This window comes from Haliaeetus albicilla, chromosome 27 (assembly GCF_947461875.1).
Source record: "Haliaeetus albicilla chromosome 27, bHalAlb1.1, whole genome shotgun sequence".
NCBI classification, from domain to species: domain Eukaryota; kingdom Metazoa; phylum Chordata; class Aves; order Accipitriformes; family Accipitridae; genus Haliaeetus; species Haliaeetus albicilla.
The window spans coordinates 22,757,156-22,778,487 of record NC_091509.1 but is presented as its reverse complement, the minus strand read 5'-3'; the positions used below and the strand labels follow the sequence as shown (position 1 = coordinate 22,778,487).

General features: G+C 42.8%; 1 protein-coding gene across 5 annotated transcripts in view; it reads left to right on the top strand.

The window, feature by feature from the left end:
* Positions 1-21,332, top strand: part of JAKMIP2 (janus kinase and microtubule interacting protein 2) — a 70,775-nt gene that overhangs the window by 15,255 nt on the left and 34,188 nt on the right. For 3 of the 5 annotated variants that reach the window (XM_069772542.1, XM_069772541.1, XM_069772539.1), the window contains exons 2-3: positions 15,354-15,623; positions 20,828-21,325. In XM_069772542.1, the coding sequence (XP_069628643.1) occupies positions 15,495-15,623; positions 20,828-21,325 (627 nt within the window). In that variant the 5' untranslated portion in view covers positions 15,354-15,494. Of the gene's footprint in view, positions 1-14,380; positions 14,517-15,353; positions 15,624-20,827; positions 21,326-21,332 lie in introns of all 5 variants that reach the window. The other 2 variants (XM_069772540.1, XM_069772543.1) reach the window with 2 other exon arrangements.

Here is a 21,332-nt window from a genome sequence, read left to right as displayed (position 1 = left end):
TATTATTTCTGAAATAGGACCTTTTGTTCTGAAACACAGGTTTGAATTCTGTAGGTCATATCCGTCTCCATCCATTAAAAGGAGATTTGTTACTGTAGTTTGCCTGCTTTGCTCTGTGATATTGATGTAAGTCCCACTTGATTTTCTGGCTAAACAAGGTCTGTGGTTGCTCTCAGGTTATACAAACAGCACTCCACAGCTGGAGCATGCCAGGGAATGTGGTCTACAGTTTGCAGGTGACCTTTCTCTGTCAGCCTTAGTATTAAGCTGCTGTCATAATGTCCTGATGCTGTCATTGTAGCACTCTAGAGAAGAACAGGGATGAGCAAAAGACCACAAGAAATGCTGTACCTTCAAATGAGGGTTTGGTCAGGTTCACTGAAACAGCCTTGAAATTCCTTCTTGGGTTAAAGCACAGGGAAATGAAGTTCCTTTCTTTCCCTTCTTCCTACTGATGCATGCAAGTTTTTGTTGAGTTAAACAGACTTTTATATTTGGAGGTCTATTTACTTCTATTTGAGCACAGGAGTTAGTGATTCTGTTTCATAGTTGAAGTAAGTAGAAAATGAAAATTAATGTGCAGCCTGACAATAATACAGGAAAGCTTGCCTGCAATCTAGCATCAGAGCACTGATTGTTGTTCCTGCAAAGCTTCACCACTGCCGCTGCAGTATGGACTACCCCCTTCTTTACAGTCTTCATTTTTCAGCACTTTGCCCATCTCCAAAAAGATAAACTAGATCTTTTCCAACATTGAAACCAGATCTTCAAATATGCTCTCTGCTAGCAGCCACAAGTGGGAATAATAATGCTATCAAATGAAAGTGAATACAGAATTTTATCTTGTATGGTTAACAACCAGATGTTAATACCCCAGTGGTTATACTATTGTGTGATATTGCCATTCCTTGTGGCATTTGTAAACTAGGATCTTATGCCCCTAAAGGCATAGGCACTCAGTTCTTGCCCTGTGGCAGATTGTAAGATGCTACACCCTAAAAATAAATCCTTGTGATTAACATCTTGCATTGCCTGGTCCTTAGATTTAGTGGCCAGTATCTTGCCTTATTCTGTAGGTAGAAAGCAGAATTTATTTGGAAGCTTGATAGCCTTAGAGGCTTTCTGGAATTATAAATAAAATAGACTATTTCAGTTGGAAGGGACCTACAATGATCATCTAGTCCAACTGCCTGACCGCTTCAGGGCTGACCAAAAGTTAAAGCACGTTATTAAGGGTACTATCCAAATGCCTCTTAAACACGGACAGGCATGGGGCATCGACCACCTCTTTAGGAAGTCTGTTCCAGTGTTTGACCACCTTCTTTCTAAAGAAATGCTTCCTAATGTCCAGTCTGCACCTCCCCTGATGCACCTTTGAACCATTCCCATGCGTCCCGTCCCGGGATCCCAGGGAGAAGAGATCAGCACCTCCCTCTCCACGTCCCCTCCTCAGGAAGCTGTAGAGAGTGATGCGGTCGCCCCTCAGCCTCCTTTTCTCCAAACGAGACAAACCCAGAGTCCTCAGCCGCTCCTCAGAGGACATGCCTTCCAGCCCTGTCACCAGCTTGGTTGCCCTCCTCTGGACACATTCGAGGGCCTCCACATTCTTCTCAAATTAAGGGGCCCAGCACTGCACACAGTACTTGAGGTGAGGCTGCACCAACGCTGAATACAGTGGGACAGTCCCCTCTCTTGACCAGCTGGTCATGCCGTGTTTGATGCCCCCCCCCCAGATGCAGTTTGTCCTCTTGGGTGCCAGGGCACGCTGCTGGCTCCTATGGAGCCTGCTGCCAACCAGCACCCCAAGACCCCTTTCTGCAGGGCTGCTCTCCAGCCACTCCTCTCCCAGTTTGTACCTGTGTCTGGCATTACTCCATCCCCAGTGCAGAATCTGGCAGGATAGATGGGACTAAATTGTCAAAAGCAATGCATTTTTGTTACTTGAGCATCTGTCCCATTACTGAGACATCAGCTACTAAAACTCTTCTCAGATGTGGACTGGAAAAGAAGCCACCAAACAAGAGGATGTAGTGGTAATCTGTTGCTGCCTGGTTATTTCTAGGACCTCAACTGGAGGTTTCTAGTTCTGAAACTTGAGACATGAAAGTGTAAACCCAGGGATGTAAGACCTAACTATTTATTTTAAAGCTATTTAGACCATTTAGAGTGAAGACAGGACTGGTGCTATTTTTTAAAAATGTGAGGTAAGTGTCCCCACTTCACATGGGAGTTAGAGCCCAAGCACTGCTGAGAACCCCTTGTGAATGTTTTGGTACACTATTATCTTTATAAATCTGGTCATTGCTTTGGTAGCTTTGGGAGACTTCTGTTCTCTGTGGGTCAGGCACAGAGGGGAAAACAAAATATATACTGAACAGTGGGTTATACTCTGTTGCCGCCTGTCAGAGCAAGCAGTGCGCTGATGGATGGGAATTTAAATGCTTTCTATTTTCCCACTACTGCTGAGAAAAAAGTTTTTTCAACCAATGATGATTTTATTTGTTTAATGGAAAATATTACAGCTGGAATTTTCAGAAAATGCTAAAAGAGTTATAGGCCCAAACTCCACTGAATATTTGGGCACAAAAATATGAAGGAGGAGGCATTCTTGGTCTATTTTTTGGGTCCATTTCTATTGTGTGTTTGAAGGCCAGATGATGAAAGAGTCATTGGGATGAGCTGATTTCTCTGCCCTTGCAAAAGGCTATTATGAGCATGTGTTTGCTTTTAGTTTAGCCTTTTGTTAGATGCCTGCACTGTGATCTCTACCACTTTGAATGAATGTAGGTTTCCTTGTTCCTCAAGAGGTGCAGTGTGTGTTTTTGTTCACTGATAGTCAAGGTTATTCCTGTGTAGAGATTTATGGATTTTGTGTGTGGAGGCACAACAGCCCAGTACTTATTTGGGAGTGATACACATTTAGCTCATGAGACGCTTTGCTTTGCTGTAAGGAAGGGTGATGCTTTAGGATATGTTTTAAAGGGATTTTGATTCTCTAAATTCTTTGGAAACTGCCATGTTACTGCTTTTCTGAAAAACTACTGTTCAGGCTTGCATGTGAACCTGCTTGCTAAATACAGGCATAAAACCCTGTGTTCTTTGACCTTTGAGTAAGAATTCCAGCTGGGTTTCAAGGGAGCTCACAGCTACAGCCCTAGATCTAAACAGAAACTTCAGAGTGACCAAAACAAAGACATGGCTTCCAGTGCTAAAGTGTGCCTGAGGAACACGCTTTGCAGGGCCTCCTCTGGGCTCTCTTGGATCCGGAGTCTTCAATTGTTCTTGTTACCATATCACCCAGATCAATTCCAATTTGCTGCATTTTTTCTAAGTATGCTGAGGCCTTATTTCTCCTCTGGCTGTGCTGTGTGGAGATGACCTAGAAAGTGCACACAGCTGCAAAAAAAACAACTTGCCTCAGCTCTGCTGGTGGTGTGAACCTGCTGTGCCACAGTGAGGCTGTTGCCTGTGACTCTTCATGTTCCAGTATGCTTACCTTAAGAGGTGACAAAAGTTTTAGACAAAATCACCTGCTATTTTGAGAACCATCTATTTCTGATACAGGAAAGATGTCTGGAAATAAGTAATTTTTGAAACCTGGCCCCTGCGGTCAGAGTATTGCCACAGTCGCTTGCGAGTGCATGCAGCAGCCCTGCACAGTTGGTAGCCTGTGGTACAGCCATGGCTGGCAGCCTCTCTCACGCTTAGCGGTCAGCTGGGCTCTCGTGGCAGGAGGTAGGGCTCTGTCAGCATGAGAAACTGCAGAGGTTGTCAGGCAGGCCCAGCATTTTGGAGAGTCGATTAAAGAAAATAGTGAGGTGGATGGCTGAGAGGAGGCAGCTGAGAAAGAGGCAGGAGACAAAGGGGCCTAGATGTGCAGAGGTGTGTCTGTATGGCCTTGTGGATAGTTCTTTCCTTTGGCCTGGTGGGAAGGCTGCAGTGCTCCCAAGTGTGAGCTTTCTTCGTTTGGAAATGCTGAATGCCAGAGCCCATGTTCTCACGGCTGGATGCCTGGGTGTACGTGATTAGCAGTTAACTATCTGCGTGTCTCCCTCCATCCTAAACCAGCTCCCTTGGGGCACTGAGGAGGAGGAAGAGCACATGAGGGTGTAGAAGTGGTTGGGGCAGAGGCACTGCTGGGCCTGGTGTCTCTTTTTATGTGAAACTGATTCCCCATAAAGAAACGGGTTTTTCTGGGAATCCCGAGGAATTCCCAAAATATAGCAGCAGGTTTTCAAGTGAGATGAGAAGGAAACTAAGTCCCAGAGGTACCTTATTTGTTAGTCTCGTTTTTTTGTTTCATTCTGTACAAGTGGAAACTTAGCTTTGTACTGATAGATTAAAAATGGGATCGGTTATATTCTTCCATTGTTGTGATTTTCGGCTTCTCTGAGATCATGTTTTGCGGATTGTTTCTCTTGTTTTTCAGAACACTTGTAGGCAAGAGTGATGGGAGTGCAACTTTATTTTTAATGGCTTGTTAGGCTGGTCCAATTCTTCTGAGTCACAAGTTGCCAGTGAAACCCTCCTGTGTTGCCTGTGGGTGTGTGACGGTTTAAACCTGAGGTCAACAGAGAGACCAAAGTACCTCCTAGTCCCACAGAGGATAAGGTGCCCAGGAGTATTTCCGTGGGCCTAGAAGGAGCTTGGGACTACTGTTTTAAAGGCTTCTTTGAGTTGATGTAGGTTGCACTGTTGACAATGTTTTGAAATTCATAGACAAAAACTACCAAGTAACTACTACGTGGAAAAGGCATAGTCTGAAGTTATGTCATTAGATGTGTACACTGGAACGTAGGTCTGTATGTCTAGCCACACATAAAAGGTGTGTAAAATAGTGTGTTTACTGGGGCAGGAGCAAAATTTACATTACGCGTATTATTTTCTAAGTGTGTGACCTTGACCCTCTTTGCACCCACAGCCAACTTACGTCCACCATGTGTAGTATGTTTGTCCCCTACATGAAGTTCATTTTGAATGCTCAGTTTGGACATCCCATTTCAAGTGGATCTTGTACGTAATTCATGGAAAAAGCAAACCCATGGTTCAGAAGACAAAAGTGGTCTGGCTAGATTCCTCTGATGTACTTTATTACAGTAAACCAAGGTAAAATGGCTAAGATTCTTACTACAAATAGGGAGAGTCAAGTGGGGAGCTGTTGCAGTGCTGTAAGAGAATGATGGTCTCAGCTATTTTCCTGACAAGGCCCCAGGCAATTTCTGTAATATAAATACAGGCTCATCTGTCACATGTGCAAACTGGAGCATATATGCCTATGGCTGTTTGATTGGTATGCTCATGCCTCTTCATACTCCGCTGAGCTTCCCCTGCAAATAGTGTGTTTCTCTTGTGTTTGTGCTGTTATTCCAGTGAGACTGGGAAGGCATCTTCTGCAACTTGTCTCATTCATTGCAAACCAAAACAGAGAAAGGAGCCAATTTTGAGCCTTCAACTCTCATGACAAAGGCCTTCCCTAAAGATAGATTGTTTTGAAATAGCCTGACCCCAACTTGTCAAATTAACATTCAGTATGATAATAGTGATTTTTACGTGTTTACAGGGGAAGGCAGAAAGAGGGCTTTCTACTGATACTTTTTTAGAAAGCATCTTCCTCATAACTATAGAAACCACAGCACAAACACAGAGCATTTTCCCCAGATTCACCTCTGGACCGCCTTGGATATAAGACTCTTGTTCACTGCCCCTGTTTGGGGCTGAGCCTGCCTGGTGGTAATGCTAATAAGGGTGTCCACTGAAACGTGTCTGAGTGCAGTTTGCATGAGCTTCTAGCCTTGAAAAGTACAGTGGGAAGGCTTTCATACAGGCTGTTAAACTCCACCCTGCCCCAAACTTTCAGATATCTTTAGTGAGATTGTTTTGTCCTGGATCCTTTTAGATGAGGGCTGTGACTTAACCTTATCCTGATGTGAACAAGCAAGTGTGTGTCTGAACTGACTGCAAAGGCAGCTTCAGGGGACAAGCCCAGGTGGGAAACCTGTGTTACCAGATGAATCCTGCCCCTACTAATCCGTCCTGGTTGGCCTTGCTCCCTCAGAGGCTGAAGACTGTTTAGCTGAAGATCATGCTAGCCTTTTAGTGTGAGCTTGGGGGAAGCAGCCTGCAGTGTGTCCAGGTCTGGCTCAGACTTGGAGTAGCAGAGGCAAGTCTGGGGTCTGACAGTGGCCATAAGCATGGCTGGCTGCCTGAGGTGGATTTGGGTTCTCTTGGCCGAACTTGGCAGAGTTCAGCTCTCAGCAGCCATACCAGTGCCACCTCTTCACCTGCCAAGAATTCTGGTTGACTACCCGTGTGCTGACAGGACATGTCTGTGTCTTGTATTAAGGAACTGCTCACTCAGAGGGCGGTTAACTGGGCTTTCCTGGGAAAGGGATGCCTGGCTTAAAAAGAAGCTTGAAATGGAGCAGTCATTCCCAAGGCCTCAGCAGCAGGATGTACACTACAAGAGAGAGAAAAAAGAGTGTTCGAAGCCAGCCGTGTTCCCCTGTTTTTTCACCTTCAGCCTGAAATTCAGTTTTAGGGTGTAATCAGGGAAATGAGTGATAGGAGAGGGATTGGACTGTCCTTTGCTTCTGAGACCTAGGTGTATGTAACCTGTGGAGGCTTTGTGTCTCCGTACAGAGACCCATATACTTTATAGTGAAGGTGCTAGACATCCTTGACTGTTCTGCTCTGGACAATATTGTGCAGGGACAATTTAGCAGAGAAAAAAAGTGTGAAAGCTACTGATGAAAATGATTAACTGATCTTGAACATCCCTGAAGCAGAGGCACAGGGCTTTGTAATGCTTTGGTATCTCCACATACCTGAGGGCTCAGAACACTGTGATTCAATAGGGTAGAGGCTGTGGTGGTGAAGCGCTTGTTTCTTCTTTATGAGGTGTTTCTATTGCTAGGTCTCTTGTAAAGACAGGGAAAGGTATTTTTCCACTTCTATGATATGCAAAGCCTGTTTTTGTAAATAAACTGTTAGTTGGCTTGAAGAAAACAAAGCAGCCAGGAGAAAGGAATAAAAATGGACTAGCCATGATTATCATTGGGAGCAATGTTCAGAGCAGATTCCTTTGCCACTTCAGATAAAGGATAACAGTATTATATGGGAGCACATGTAGGTATACTTTTCCTCTATGCTTTTGCTAGCATACTACCAAACCTAGGTATTAATGAGAAGGTAACCTAGAATGCCATGGAAAAGACAGAACTAGAGCAAACAGCAAATACAAGAAAAAAATAATTTAAAAAGGAAAGCATGGAAGCCAAAAGAAAAGTAATAGCAATGGGTGAAATTTGTAGGAAGGAAGGAAGACAGAAGATTAAAGAGACTAGGTAGAAAGAAGCTTCTAGTGGGATTGTGCATCCAGTTGTACTTGTCTTTTTACATTCAGTCTTAAAGATTACAGAGTGCTTTCCTTGAGGCATTTATGGGTTTTATGGCTTGTTCTGCCACAGGAAGCAGCACACTGTTATCCCCACACTCAATGATTGTCATGCTATGAGACAAATATTAGCTTCAGACCTCTGGGAGTGTGAATATAAATAAACTTCTTCTACCTGCTTATAACATGTAGCTAAGCTTGAATTGATCTTAAAAACAAAACAAACAAAACGCAAACTAACAAACAAACCTTGAGATTCAAATGTGCCTTTTCATACAGTAGCAGTTCTAATTAAGTTCAAGTGTAGCCATGATCTCTTGCTGATAGTCCACAGCCTATAGCAATGTGTTACTACTTCTCATAAAAAGTGTGACAAATTCTTCAGTGAATTTATTTAGGTTTTTCATTCAAGATGCATCTCAAAAGAAATGTGTGCAGCTGTTAGTTCAGAATTTACTGGATGGATTTTCTGGGGAGAGGGGCAAAATAGAATTTTTATGAGCTGAATTTATTATGCTTTAGGAATGGGTTTAATCCTGCCATCTTGGATGGAAATCCACACGTGGGATTTTTAAAAATTTTTTTGAAGCCCTTCTTTGCTTAACCAGAGGTTTTCGTGGCTCCAAGGGCTCCAACAATAGTGCCTATAGATTATACTGACACATGCTGGTAGAGGGCAAAGCTGATAGGAGACACTCCGGCTGCTATTGTACTTGGCAGTCATTCATCATAAATAATTCTGCTGGTCTTTTTGCTTACAGACATCTGACAGATGCTTCTTGCAATCTCTAAATAGTTGAATTGCCAAATAGACTACCAAGTTTTGAAACAGTTATTAGGGTCGTGTTATTCCCACAATCTGGGAATGCTATGGTGTTTTTAATTTCCTTGAGTTGATATGTCTAATGGCATCAACACTGTGCCCTATGTACTTCGTAGAGAGGTCTATATACTGAAGGCTACATCCCACTGAAATCAAGGGAACTTATTTATCTAGGGAACTAATCTGCTTCTTCTCAGACTTAAAATCTAGGATTTGATCATGTGTACTGCTGAGTACCAGTACATCTCGTTGGCTCCCTTCCCTCCTTTCGACTTGAGAGTGCTCAGTGTAGTAAGGACATGGCAGCCGGTGAAATTAGCCTCCTAACTTGCCTAGATTTCCACAGCAGACTGCAGGGACAGTGCTCTTCAGTAATATAATTAGCACCTTGTGGGGAGTGTGTGGTACTGCAAGATACCAGGGATTTTTATGAAAGGTTACTCCCCCACTGTGGTCTGCAAGCAAGCATTGGTAAAGCAGATATTTAGAAATGCTTTGAATTCAAGCTTTATGCATTAAAAGCAGTATGATGGAGAACTGACAAACTCACCAGGCCCTTCCCTCTGAAAGAATGGTAGGCTGCCTTGACAGGTGAAAAGATGCAACTTTGGGCATCTGAATATTGCAACGGCCTTTCAGTGAAAAAGGATTCCACAGAAAGAAGGTAATTGCCTAAAATATTAATTTACTCAAATTAAATGGAATTTCCAGTGAAAAAGCAGTTTCAGGGTACATTTTTTGACTGACCTCACTCTTACCTATTTAGAGCTGCTCTACATAAAATAGAGTAATAACATATCTTTACAATTACATATCTCCCCATGTCTCAATGGAATACTCATTCAAATCAATAGACTAAATTTGCAAGGTTGGTCTAGTCTGTTATCCTTTGTGTTAGAATAGAATAGACTATTTCAGTTGGAAGGGACCTACAATGATCATCTAGTCCAACTGCCTGACCACTTCAGGGCTGACCAAAAGTTAAAGCATGTTATTAAGGGTACTATCCAAATGCCTCTTAAACACTGACATGCATGGGGCATCGACTACCTCTTTAGGAAGTCTATTCCAGTGTTTGACCACCTTCTTTCTAAAGAAATGCTTCCTAATGTGCAGTCTGAACTTCCCTGATGCAGCTTTGTTTGGTCTCTTGCTGTGGATATGGGTACCATTGTGTTGATGTAAGACAGGTGAATTCCTGGGAGCAGTATTTCAACAGTTTTCAAGAGAAGGAGGAAAAGCTTATGCCTCTGTGACTCATCTCTTCTCCTTTTTGCATTAAAACCAGTGTCAATCCTTGGTCCAATTATAACTGGTCTAACCAAACCCTATTTTACTGTGATTTGGGAAAGAGAGAAGGTTTGTCTACCTACCAGACAGAGGTGAAAATTTAGCAATGTAAGAATTGTTTTTGTGTACTGTGCACCTGTCCCAAGATTTTCCATCAGTAAAACTTGTTCCACACATCACTTACACTGGGTGGTGTAAGAAAATGGCTGAAAATCACCATCACCATTGTACTTCTTGGTTTGGTTGTGGAGCAGTACCCTAAATAACAGAGTAAATCTCTTGTTGGAGCTAAGGGTAAAATTGTAATGTAGGACATAATTTTTTTTCTCTAATTTCTATGATATAACTGGCATCTCTCCCATGACTTCAGGGCAATTATTCTGTAGCTACACCAGTGCAAATCATCTTGGCATTATCAGAGGCATTTTGAGACAGCTGCCAAATGCTTTTATTAAAGCAAAAATTAGAAAAAAAAATCTTAAAGGTCTGGTATTGGGCACTGAAAACCACATTCAGACTGCAGAGCAAATGTGCCCCATAGCTTGCTGTGAAGTCTGTTTCCAGCCTGATGTCCAGATCAAGAGACACAGTAGGAATATGCTGCTGTTCTCTTCCAAACTATGCACGTTTCCTTCCAATGGAAGCTAAGTTGGGGAAGTGATAATGTGACCTGTGGCTGTTATACTTCCTGTGCAGTCATTCCCATTACTAGATAATTCCTGAACAGAACTGCAGTCAGTCCCATGAGCTGGGACTTCTTGAAATTAATTGCCATTAACACCTGAAGTGCTTTGTTCAGCTCTGGTAACCCAGCTCAAATTCTCCACTGTTAAGTAAACTTATATGGGGTGGTGGATGTGCTGTAACTGAAGGACTTGCCATCTGGTATCTTCCAAGGTGTGCAGGAGCTTCGGAGGTGTTTAGGGCCTCCCTGCTGTTACATCAAGACTCAGGGAGTCATCTGCTTCTAGTTTCAATTTAAGAAGCTATCGGAAGATGAGGGGGACAGTACTGTTCCTGGGCTTATTCCTGTTTCCGAGCTCCATTTTAACTTGGACAAAAGGAAAGATTTTCTTTGTCTGTTTCTCAGAGTTCAGAAAAGGCAGATGGCAGTCTGCAGTGATTTCAGCAGGAATAAGATTATGGCCCTTTAGGATGCACTGTTTACACTGACTGCTGAAGAGCAGTTGTCAAGGATGGCAGAATGATTGATGAGTGTACATCAGCTTCATCCTTATGCCATACAGATTTTCTTTTCATTCACCAGCAAAGTTGCACACAACACTGAACTCCTGGTGACATTATTCCCAGCTCTATCACATTCATTCTTTGCAGGCCAGGTAGAGTGCATACCTACACTTGTCATTGACTTATTTATGGTTCTGGTGCCTCCTGGTTCTCAGTATTTTGCAAGTCAAAAGACTATCATGCCAGCTTTAGTTATTAAATGATGCCTTTTGCTTTCCAGAGCAAATCTATATATTTTGACCAAATATCAGTTTTATCAAAGGGCAAATTGCATGCAAAATAACAGCACTCTTGAAGTTGTTATTTATTTACTGTTAGCAGCATGTTTGTGGGAGCTGGACTTTGCTGGAAGAGCCTGCAGGGTAATACTAAACCTGTCAGTGCTAGTGGAAGCAATGAACCATGTAGGCTTGCAGTAAGGAAGGAAGGGGAGTCATAAGCAAAAAAAAACCACCTTCAGTTTCTAAACCATTGAGTTGCTGGTGTTTTGTCACAGGAGAATGGGAGTAATTTCATGCTTTATATCCCACTTTTCCTTTCACAGGAGCAGAAAATGTTCTGCTTTGTTTGTCCTTTCCTACTTTCCTTGAAGCCTTGTTTGCTGAGCTTATGATCAGCAGCTCAGCAATGCCCTGATTGTTGTCAGTCCCGGGGTCCCACACTCAGTGGTCTCAGGGATTGCCTGGAAGACTCCTCAAACGGTTTGGAAAAGAAGGGAATGGGATGGGCACTGGGATCCAGAGAGAGCTGAGGAGGGGGAGAGCAGAGAGCAATGAGAACAGAGGCAAAGACTATCTAAACCTTCATATTTGGCCGTTAGGTGCTTGAATTACAAATAAGAAGGATACTTGTTACCGTTTAATTCTGAACACAGTGCACTGTAAAGGCAGGTTTATGGAATGCTCGTAGCTTCATGCTTGTGGGTTTATTCCCCAGCTTCTGATTTTAAAATCCAACATTCACAACTTCAGGATATTCTTCCAGTGGGGAGAAGTTGCAGGGCATTTTGTTGTTGTTCAACTGTCCCTACATTTTAAAATAGCAAATATACCCACTTTCTTTCCTTTCTTTCCACTTTCTTTCCCTTATCTTTTCTGGATGCAACCCATACTTCCTGTAATGAATCTTCATTCTCTATCCCTGAGGCTTCCAGCTGTGTGTGGGAGGTTTATCAGTTGGTCGTCTTCAGTGCATGCACAGAGAAAGGCAGGAATGGCTGTTAGATAAGCCAGTCACTCTAGTGACAGTAAGGCAATCCTAGAGGTACAGTGTGGTCCTCTGTTTGACCACAGTGTGCATAATATTGATGTGCAGGCTTTATAAGTGACACAACATCCAAGGGCTCAAATGAGAGCAGGGCTACACCCTTAGTGCCCAGTGAGGGCATCTCGGCCCTGTGCCGAGAGGAGCCCTGTAGGACACTGATCTTCAAAAACGTCTTTGGAGAGGTGACAGCTGGAAAAGTGAGGGAATCTAACACAGAATTGCAAAGCCCTTCTCAGAAGGGAAATATAGATAAGGAAGCAAAAATGAAGATGAAGTTAACTGACAGCATTCCAAGTTTTATAGATATGTTTTGGTCAATGCTGGAGGCTGCAGCTCCCACATTCATTGCTGACAGGGTAAAGCTCTGCAAATAGTGGTTTTTTTCCAAGTAACTGCAGGGTTACCTCTTCTGGGGGTTATTCTGGAAGAGGAGATAAAAATGAAGCAGCCTGCTCTTTCTGCTCAATGGAGTATGTATGTGTTTGTGTAGCTTCATATATGTGTTGTTTCTGCTGTAACATCAGCTCTATTAATGTATTCCAGTCCTAATATCATCCCCCTGGCATCCTGGGACGTAGTTACTTTATTTCAGTAATCAAAGAAAAATAGTGCTAAAAGATGGAAGTGACCAATTAGGCCCCCCTCACTTCTTTTTCCTCTGTGGTACTGTGCCTTTCCTAGGCTCAGAAATACTTCTCCGTTTCTGTTAAATCATCTTCCACTGTCCAGAATGTTTCCTGGAGCCCATCTTGCAGGTAACAGAAATTTTGCCTCAGTTCCTTTTTCTTTTCTCATTGGATATTTTTCCCCTAATCCATCCCTACTTGATGACCTGCCTAAATTTCTCTCAGGGAAAACTGGAAAAGCCTGGCAACACTAGATTTGTGGCTGACTGCTGACTCCGTGTCTGGAAAGAGGCAGCAGAAGTAATCTCACGAACTCCCCAGTAAATAGCATCCAAGTCACATTTGGGCTATATGGCCCTGGTGCATTAGTAGAAGTTTCTATTATCTCAGCACTACAGCAGATCATCGCTGCCTCTAGAATGGCTTTGTATACAAATGCTAAACCTGTGTTTTACATCTGCAGAGAAAAAAAATATAAATGTCTGTTTGATTAGCTGTTAGGGAGTAAATTACCCTTTTGTAGAAGACTGAGAATGTGATTTTTGCACCTCATTCTGGATTTTCCCTTTACTGTGTTCTTTTCCTAACTAAGTGTGCATGCTCTGTTGCCATTTGACATGAGCTTTTTTGCTTCTGTTCCAGTCTGCGCTGTCCGTATGCAGTGGCCATTTGGGTAGCACCACTGCGTTCCATCTGCAGGGTGATGATATCTGTAATTATCTGTCTTCATTCTTTCAAGGCTAAACATCCAAGGTATCTCATTCCTGAATGAGAACACAATTGCTTATAATGAACTGCCACTAGCCTCTGGGAGGCTGACCTGACAGCAGCTTGTTGCGTGATGTGATGTGATGCGGTGTCTGTGACTGTAGGGCTGCCCTTGGTGCTGCCTTGCCAGCTGCAGTGGCCGGTTGCAAGGGCTGCCGTGTGTGCTCAAAGGCTCTCCTGCTCGCTGCTGAGGAGGCCTCTGGGCCAGAGGAGTCTCTGAAAGTGCTTTCTGCTTTCAGGGTGGTTGAGGATCTTAAACAACACAGCAAAGCAGCATTTCCCCTATGCAGGAGATAATATCCTGTGATTATTTTTAATCCATTGTCTTTATTGCTTTGCTTATGTCTGATTTTCTTTCTCAAAAAGCCATCCTTTGCATGGTTAATCTGATAAAAGTGTCATCCTTTGCTCAAACCCAACAAGTTATCATATATTAGTAGTCATTTGGCATTGACAGCCAATGATTCTGCTTTCTTGACCATTTCTGTCCCATTTGGCCTGATTTTTTTCCCAGCACTAAATCAGATCTGTATGTGCTGTGTCACACGACACATGACAAGAACAAGCCATTTTTATTAACTGTTTTCCAAAGCCCATTTTCTTTCTCAGTCATCTGCACCTACAGCAGGCTTAGCTCTGATAATGTACTGTTTCAGCCCTCCTGGTGAAAAAGTCTTCATGTAGCTAGCATGATTAGATCCTATGTTACCAGTACTGAATATGAAGCACTGTGGGAAATATGGATCAGATCCTGCTTTCATTTGTAGCTGTAGGTATACAATGCAATGCCAAGATTTCAGAGGTATTGTAACTGGGAGCAGTGTCGGAAGCCCTGGGTGATACAGGAGTGTTTTCAGGATAGGAGGATCAGAATGGCAAGAAGTAAGTTTGCTTTGTTCAGTTTACAGTGACGTTCTTTACTGAGGATTCTGCTATCGTCTCAAAGGATGTGTGTCATTTCTGCAGGTTTTGTGGATGTGATAGGAATGTCAGAGTGACTGTGTGAACATGAACATGGCACCAGCTCAATCCCTGGTCAATGCTGGGACACATGGACACAGAAATTTCTAAGGAGCTTATTAAATCCACGTTTATTGTGCAGGTAGACAGAATACCCCTTTATCCAAGGCTGTCAGTCAGTGCCAGTAACGAAGACAAATGCTGAAAAACCCCACCACCGCACTGTCCCCAAAAAACCCAAACCAATAGAGACAGAGGGATATGGAAAAACCCCTTGGCTTCCTGATCTGCATATCTTGCTGATGTGCTTGAGTTTAAGCTTACCACATCACTTTGGCTTAGGACAGAATTTTCCCCCAAAAATTCAGTTGATGGAAACCATTGGTGGAATTTTTTTGCATTCCCTTCGAAATGGCAAAGGGGACAATTTCTAGTCTGATACAGGCTTTTGCGTGTCGTTAGTTCTCTGCTTCTGCAGAGACCCAGAATGCTGGTGAGGACTTCAACACTTCCCCTTTCCTCCCGTGGCAGATTGTAGGTGTGTTGTGGAAAGTCTCTGAGTTTGGCATAGGATCTTGGGGGGGGGATGTCAAGGTTTGGGAAGGGTAAGAGGAAGATATTGTTGGTAGATCCTTGAGACTAAACTGCCTGCTTTGTGGTTACCTCAGACTGCAAGGCTTGGATTAAATGACCTGTCCTTTCTAGTCCTGTACTCTCAACAGCGCTAATCCTTATGGTAAACTCCTATCTTCATTGCATGGTGCGCCTTTCTGAGAACAGAAAAAGGGCATATATGGAATCTCCAGTAGTATGCCAAACTTGCATACAGAAGCCTGATTGTGCTGGGATCTCCCTTGCAGGTTTTCAGACAAAGATTGCAGTGTTTGGAGAAGTGAGCTATCTCTTGTGCTCTGTAACCATGTGAGCTGTCATGCTGCAGTGTCCACTGACAAATAATAGTATGTCTTATTTCTCACAGGGCTTCCAAAGCAGCTGTGTCCAGGACCTTAAGGAATGCCACGCAGTAGGTGCTGAACTAACTAGCACTGAAAGGAACAGAAAAAGATGGCAGCCCATATTTGAAATAATTAAGCACGTGGACTCTCGCTGATAAGAAACCATGTCAAAAAAAGGACGTAGCAAGGGCGAAAAGCCTGAGGCACTGATTGTTGCCTTACAGGCTGCCAATGAGGAACTCAGGACCAAGCTAACAGACATTCAAATTGAGCTGCATCAGGAGAAATCTAAGGTGAGTGAGGGTTTGATTTTAAATAACAGTGTCTACACTGAAGGAGAGAAACACGTGGTAAAAATAGTATCACAGAAATCAACAGATGCAACGCAACTCTTTCCTAGAGCAGTGATCAGGTTCTTTACCCACATATAACATTTTCTTACTGTGGATGTCCTGTTGCTTCTGTGGAAAAGACTCCTTTTTACTGAGGTACAAGTTTAAGAAGCCTCTGGCCCTCAAATGGAGCAATATGTCTTTTGTAACATCTTTGGTCATATTCCAGTTAGTGGGTTTCATCCTATCCACTCAGTGTTTAGAAATTTTGTAGCGTTGCAGTTTTTTGAATGGCTGATATTTCAGCAAGACATATCCTTATTTCAAAGTTGAGCGAGTATTCCTTAAATGTATAGCATGACAATCCATTTCAACCCTTGTAATCAGTCTGCAGTGTAGCCAAACTGTATTGTATACACTAGGGTATGTATGCATTGTTTAAAGCTTGTTCAGGTATCAATGGTCTGCCAGAGTTGCAGTTTCAGATATGTGAAGTTAGTCTAAAGCCAGCTGAGTATCATGCACACAGGGTATAGCCATCGTCCTATAGTATAAATGTACCTGTGAAGGTTTGAGGTGCCTCCCATATACTTTAGAAGCCTTTGGTACAACCTCAGGGCTGTTGCGCTGCAGCTTCAGCTCTTGCCTCCATCTTCTGCTGAACTTCTCACTCTTTCCTGCATTGTCTGTTGCTAGGGCAGCCCTTGTGAAACACATAATATCTCTTTACACTACTACAGCTTTTGTAACCTATAAAAAGGTAATGGTCTGCATGTTATCCAAGTATAAAATACTGGCTGTTGTTTTATACCTACTCTGCGCATACTCTGCCTGCATTCTGTTAAAATCCTTGCAAGTAGCGTCAATGTTCCCACAGGTGACGCTGAAGTGGCTTTGCAAAGAAGTGTACTTTTTGCTCTCCACAGTGTTATTCTCTCTTCATTTAGAGATGCTTCTAGCGGCAAGCACAATACATCTGTGTTTTATAGTCAGAGTAAAGCTTTTGTGCAATAAACCCTTAAATGGTAAGTGCTAAAGTTCCCTGAGCATGGGTGAGATTAAGGCAGTCTTCAGGTTTAGTAATGTGTTCGTTATGAGCTGTGAAGATAACAAATGTCTGTTTAATAACTCCTGGTGAATTCTTCTGAGGTGGACTGGAGGCAGTGCTAACTGCAGCCAGGCATCCTCAACCTGCAGTCTGGTGGCAGCCACATTTTCAAAGGATGATGCCTAATGATACATTCTTTTTCCAGCTGGAATATAATTGAAGTTATCAACTGGGTCTTTGATTCCTTTGCAGATAAGCATATATCCTGGGCAAATAAACTCAGAATGACTTGCCTCTAGCTTCCAAACCTGAATAACCACAAATGCTTCAGCGTCTAAGAGGTCTTTTTCATAATTTCTTCCTTTTAGGGTGTCGTGGTTTAACCCCAGCCAGCAGCTAAGCACCACGCAGCCACTCACTTGCTTCCCCTGCCACCCAGTGGGATGGGGAAGAAAATGGGGGGGGGGTGGGGTGGGTAAAAATCGTGGGTTGAGATAAGAACAGTTTAATAGGGCAGAAAGGAAAAAAAAAATAATTATAATAATAACAATAATAAAATTACAATAATTATAATAAAAGGATTGGAATGTACAAAACAAGTGATGCACAATGCAATTGCTCACCACTTGCTGACCGATGCCCAGTTAGTTCCTAAGCAGTGATCCCCCCAGGCCAACTCCCCCCAGTTTATATACTGGGAGTGATGTCACATGGTATGGAATACCCTTTGGCCAGTTTGGGTCAGCTGCCCTGGCTGTGTCCCCTCCCAACGTCTTGTGCCCCTCCAGCCTTCTTGCTGGCTGGGCATGAGAAGCTGAAAAATCCTTCACTTTTAGTCTAAACACTACTTAGCAACAACTGAAAACATCAGTGTGTTATCAACATTATTCTCATACTAAATCCAAAACATAACACTGTACTAGCCACTAGGAGGAAACTTAACTCTATCCCAGCCGAAACCAGGACATAGGGACAGATGTTCATGCCAATATATCAAGGTTAATCATACTGGTAATCTCAGACAAATATTAGCTTCCACTATGGATGCTCATTTGTATAATTTAGGAGAAGCTAAATGAAAGCAAGAATAGCCAGTTAGGTGTTATCTGATGTTCTGAGAATCTCTGGGGGCATTCTCCCTTCACCTACCAGTGAGATTTATGGCCATTAATTTGCAACCTTTTAAAATAGGGAAGATTTGCAAGCCACAACGAAGCGGACATCATCATTCTTTCAGACTCATTCTGCATCCTTTTCTTTCATAGATGGTTGATGACAGTGTTGGAAAGCAAAAATGTTTTTTGATTCTTTTGTTTTGCCTACAAGCTTTGGCATTCATGTGTTGCACACAGGCAAGGCTCAGTATTCTCTTAAGGAGCCACAGGCTGGCGGCCAGAAAACTGGTGGCTCAGGGAGCTTCTCTAATGCTTTCCACTATATTCTGAGTCTTGCTGCTTTTGTTATCACTGCAGCCTTGGAATTCCAATATGGAAGTTGCCAGTGTACGTTGTTGTTTTTTTGTTACTAGACATCACTTCAAGGATGGCGCAAAATAATGAGAGTTACAAGAGCAGGAAAGTCTTGAAAACAAAACCAAAAAAAGCTTATCTGAAATATATTTAAATGTGCTTGAGTAATGCTGGAAAGGAGGGGAGCAGAACATGAAGAAAATAATGAAATTGCTGGCACGCTTCAGTAACTCTCGGGATGCCCATCCTTAGGTGCTCTCATCCATTCCTGTGACTAAATGGGACTGAGTGCTCGGGGTATTAAAGGAATTGTCATCATGAAGCAGTGGGGGGCTAAGAACTACAGTCTCAGGAAGTAGATCACACTTCTGAATTGTTCTGTGGTTTGGATTGAGACGAGCAGACACCATTGCAAATTTTATTTTAATCTGGAATTCACATTTTAGCTCTTTCCTCGTTTTTCCCTAGACATAAGCAGGTTCAGATTGGACAACTTGGCACAACCTCATTTGTAAAATCAGGTTAGAAATAGGATGCCAAACTGGACAGTCACCCACAATGTCAGAAAGAGCTTTAAGAAAGTGTTCATCCCACAAAGGGGTCAAACAAATAGGATCTTTGAACTTTTCCCATCTCTGCTAGCAATAAGTTCACTCTGCCAATGAATCCAAAGAGAGTAGAAACCTCTGGGCCATTGTGGTCTTTATTGAACAGGTCTCTTTTCCATTACTTCAAATGTAATAATCTTTTTCCTGCAAGGCCCTCATTCGCTTTCCCTGTCTTCCCATCAGAATGGTACATCTACAAGTCATCCTAACATCTGATGGTGTTCCAGTTTAATCAGCTAGGCAGCCTGGAAACTAATAGTCATAAAACCAGGCATGCCAGAGGTTAGCTGGGGTTGTACTCAGGCCCTTGCTGGGTCTGCATTGTGCCATTGTGGATACCCAAACTACTTTGTTGAGAGCTTAGATGTATCTTTCTATGTCATGCCAGAATGGATCACTTCCAATAATTGCACCTTGTTTTGCAGTGCATTCCATTTCCTTTTTAATAAACAGGAAGAGATGTGTTACAAGAAAGAAAGAGGACTTCAGGCTCATTTTTAGTCCTGAGTATTCAAAATCAAAGATGAACCTAGAATGAAAAAGGAGTGAAGGCAAACCAAAAACCTGTCCTAAGGACTTGGGGGTTGAGGGGCTAAGGTGATGTGTGCCTTTCTTCTCAGAAGTGATCTATGTAGTAAAGGCATTTTAACATCTCATATGAATCGTACAGAGGTGATTAAGAGACTGCTTTTTAGTCCCTGGCTGCAAAATCTTCTTGTTGCATATGATGTGTATTACTACACATAGTTACTGCATCAGTAGCCTCTGAAATCCTCCAGAGAAGTCAGTGGCAGTTGCAAGTGCAGACCACCTTTAAAAAAAATGTGTATTGAATACTTTGCTTTGAAAAGTTTTTGTGCATCCTAGCACCCCATGGAGGGAGTTCTAGGAGAATCTTTCAGATTTGTTTTCCATGGAGCCTTCCAAGGAAAATGCCTCTCGTTTTTTAGAGTTTTGTAACTTGTCAGAATGACTTTGGTGATTGAAACCAAAGTAAAAGTATGGTTTCAAACTCTTCTGATGGCTTATTTTGGGAATGACCTACTACTATGCTTATTCATATTGACTGTTTTTTCCCCTGGTTTTTCTTTCTGAAAGGTTTGCTCACTCTTCCTCATTCTTTGTCATCTTTACTTAAAAAGGAATTAACAAGGAAGTTCTTACAATCTTTGCAACCACATTCTTTTTCACTGTGAATAACAAACCTACTGAGTTTGCTTTGAACTGAAACCATTCCTTATCCATTGCTTTCCTTTGGTGTAGGTTCACACAGGTTTCTATTGTGGAATTGCTCAGGGGTATGAAGTTGCACCTAGAGATACATTAGTGTAAGCGCGCTGAGGACTGCTGGGTTGCTCTGTAACTTTGGTTCCAAAGCTATGAACAAAGGACTTTAAACACTGTTGTGAATGAAGAGTAGCAAAGGATGTATTTTAAGTAAAACTAGCTGTTCTATAAGCATAATAACCAGTGAAGCATCCTTTCTGTAGATATGCATCGAAGAAGTGACTGTTAATGCCCGTTAAAGCTCTATGTACAGGTAACAACATCTGTAAAAGGTGAAATGTCTTCTGGACTTTCAGACTTACACCTTACCTCCATTGGGATCATACAGAGGCAAGCACTTGTCTCTCATCTGACTGACTGCCCATGGTCATGGAAGTTGTGGGAACCCTGCTATTTCTGAGCCCTCTAATTTTCTGGTGAATTTGACTGACATTGACAGATGGGTTAAAAAGTTATTAGAGAAATGCATGCATGTACACAGAGTCTTATTTCCTGAGGAAGTATTGAAAGTATATGTAGTGTCACTGCATGAGGCAAGACACCTGGAGAAGACAGGGTTGTTTTGGCTTGAGTAAAGACAGTGTAAAATCTATGTGAATGCTCCAGGAGTTGGCCCATATTTTGTTGTAGGAGGGTGGAGGATCATCTAGGGTCTGCAGCAGGGTCTTCCTCACTTTGACGTGGCTGTGTGTCTGGTGGGCTTGTTTTGAGAACATGATGGTAGCAGGTGACTTTCATTTTATCTCAATGTAGGTTGCTAAACTTGAAAGAGAGAAGACTCAAGAAACTAAGCGTATCCGCGAGGTGGAGCAACGCAAGCAGACTGTGCAGATCACAGAGCTAAAAGCCAAACTCCATGAGGAGAAAATGAAGGAGCTGCAGGCCGTGAGGGAGAACCTCATCAAACAGCATGAGCAGGAGATGACGCGGATGGTGAAAGTCCGAGACAGCGAAATCCAGCGCCTCAAGTCAGCGCTGTGTGCGCTGCGGGATGGGAGCAGTGATAAAGTAAGGACAGCACTAACTATTGAGGCTCGTGAAGAGGCCAGAAAACAGTTTGACTCTGAGCGCCTTAAGCTTCTGCAGGAAATTACTGAACTGAAGTCTGCCAAAAAGCAGGTAGATGAGGCCCTTAATAATATGATCCAAGCCGATAAGATCAAGGCAGGAGATCTTCGGAGTGAGCATCAGTCCCACCAGGAAGCTATTTCCAAGATCAAATGGGAGAGTGAAAGAGATATTCGCCGCCTGGTCAGTA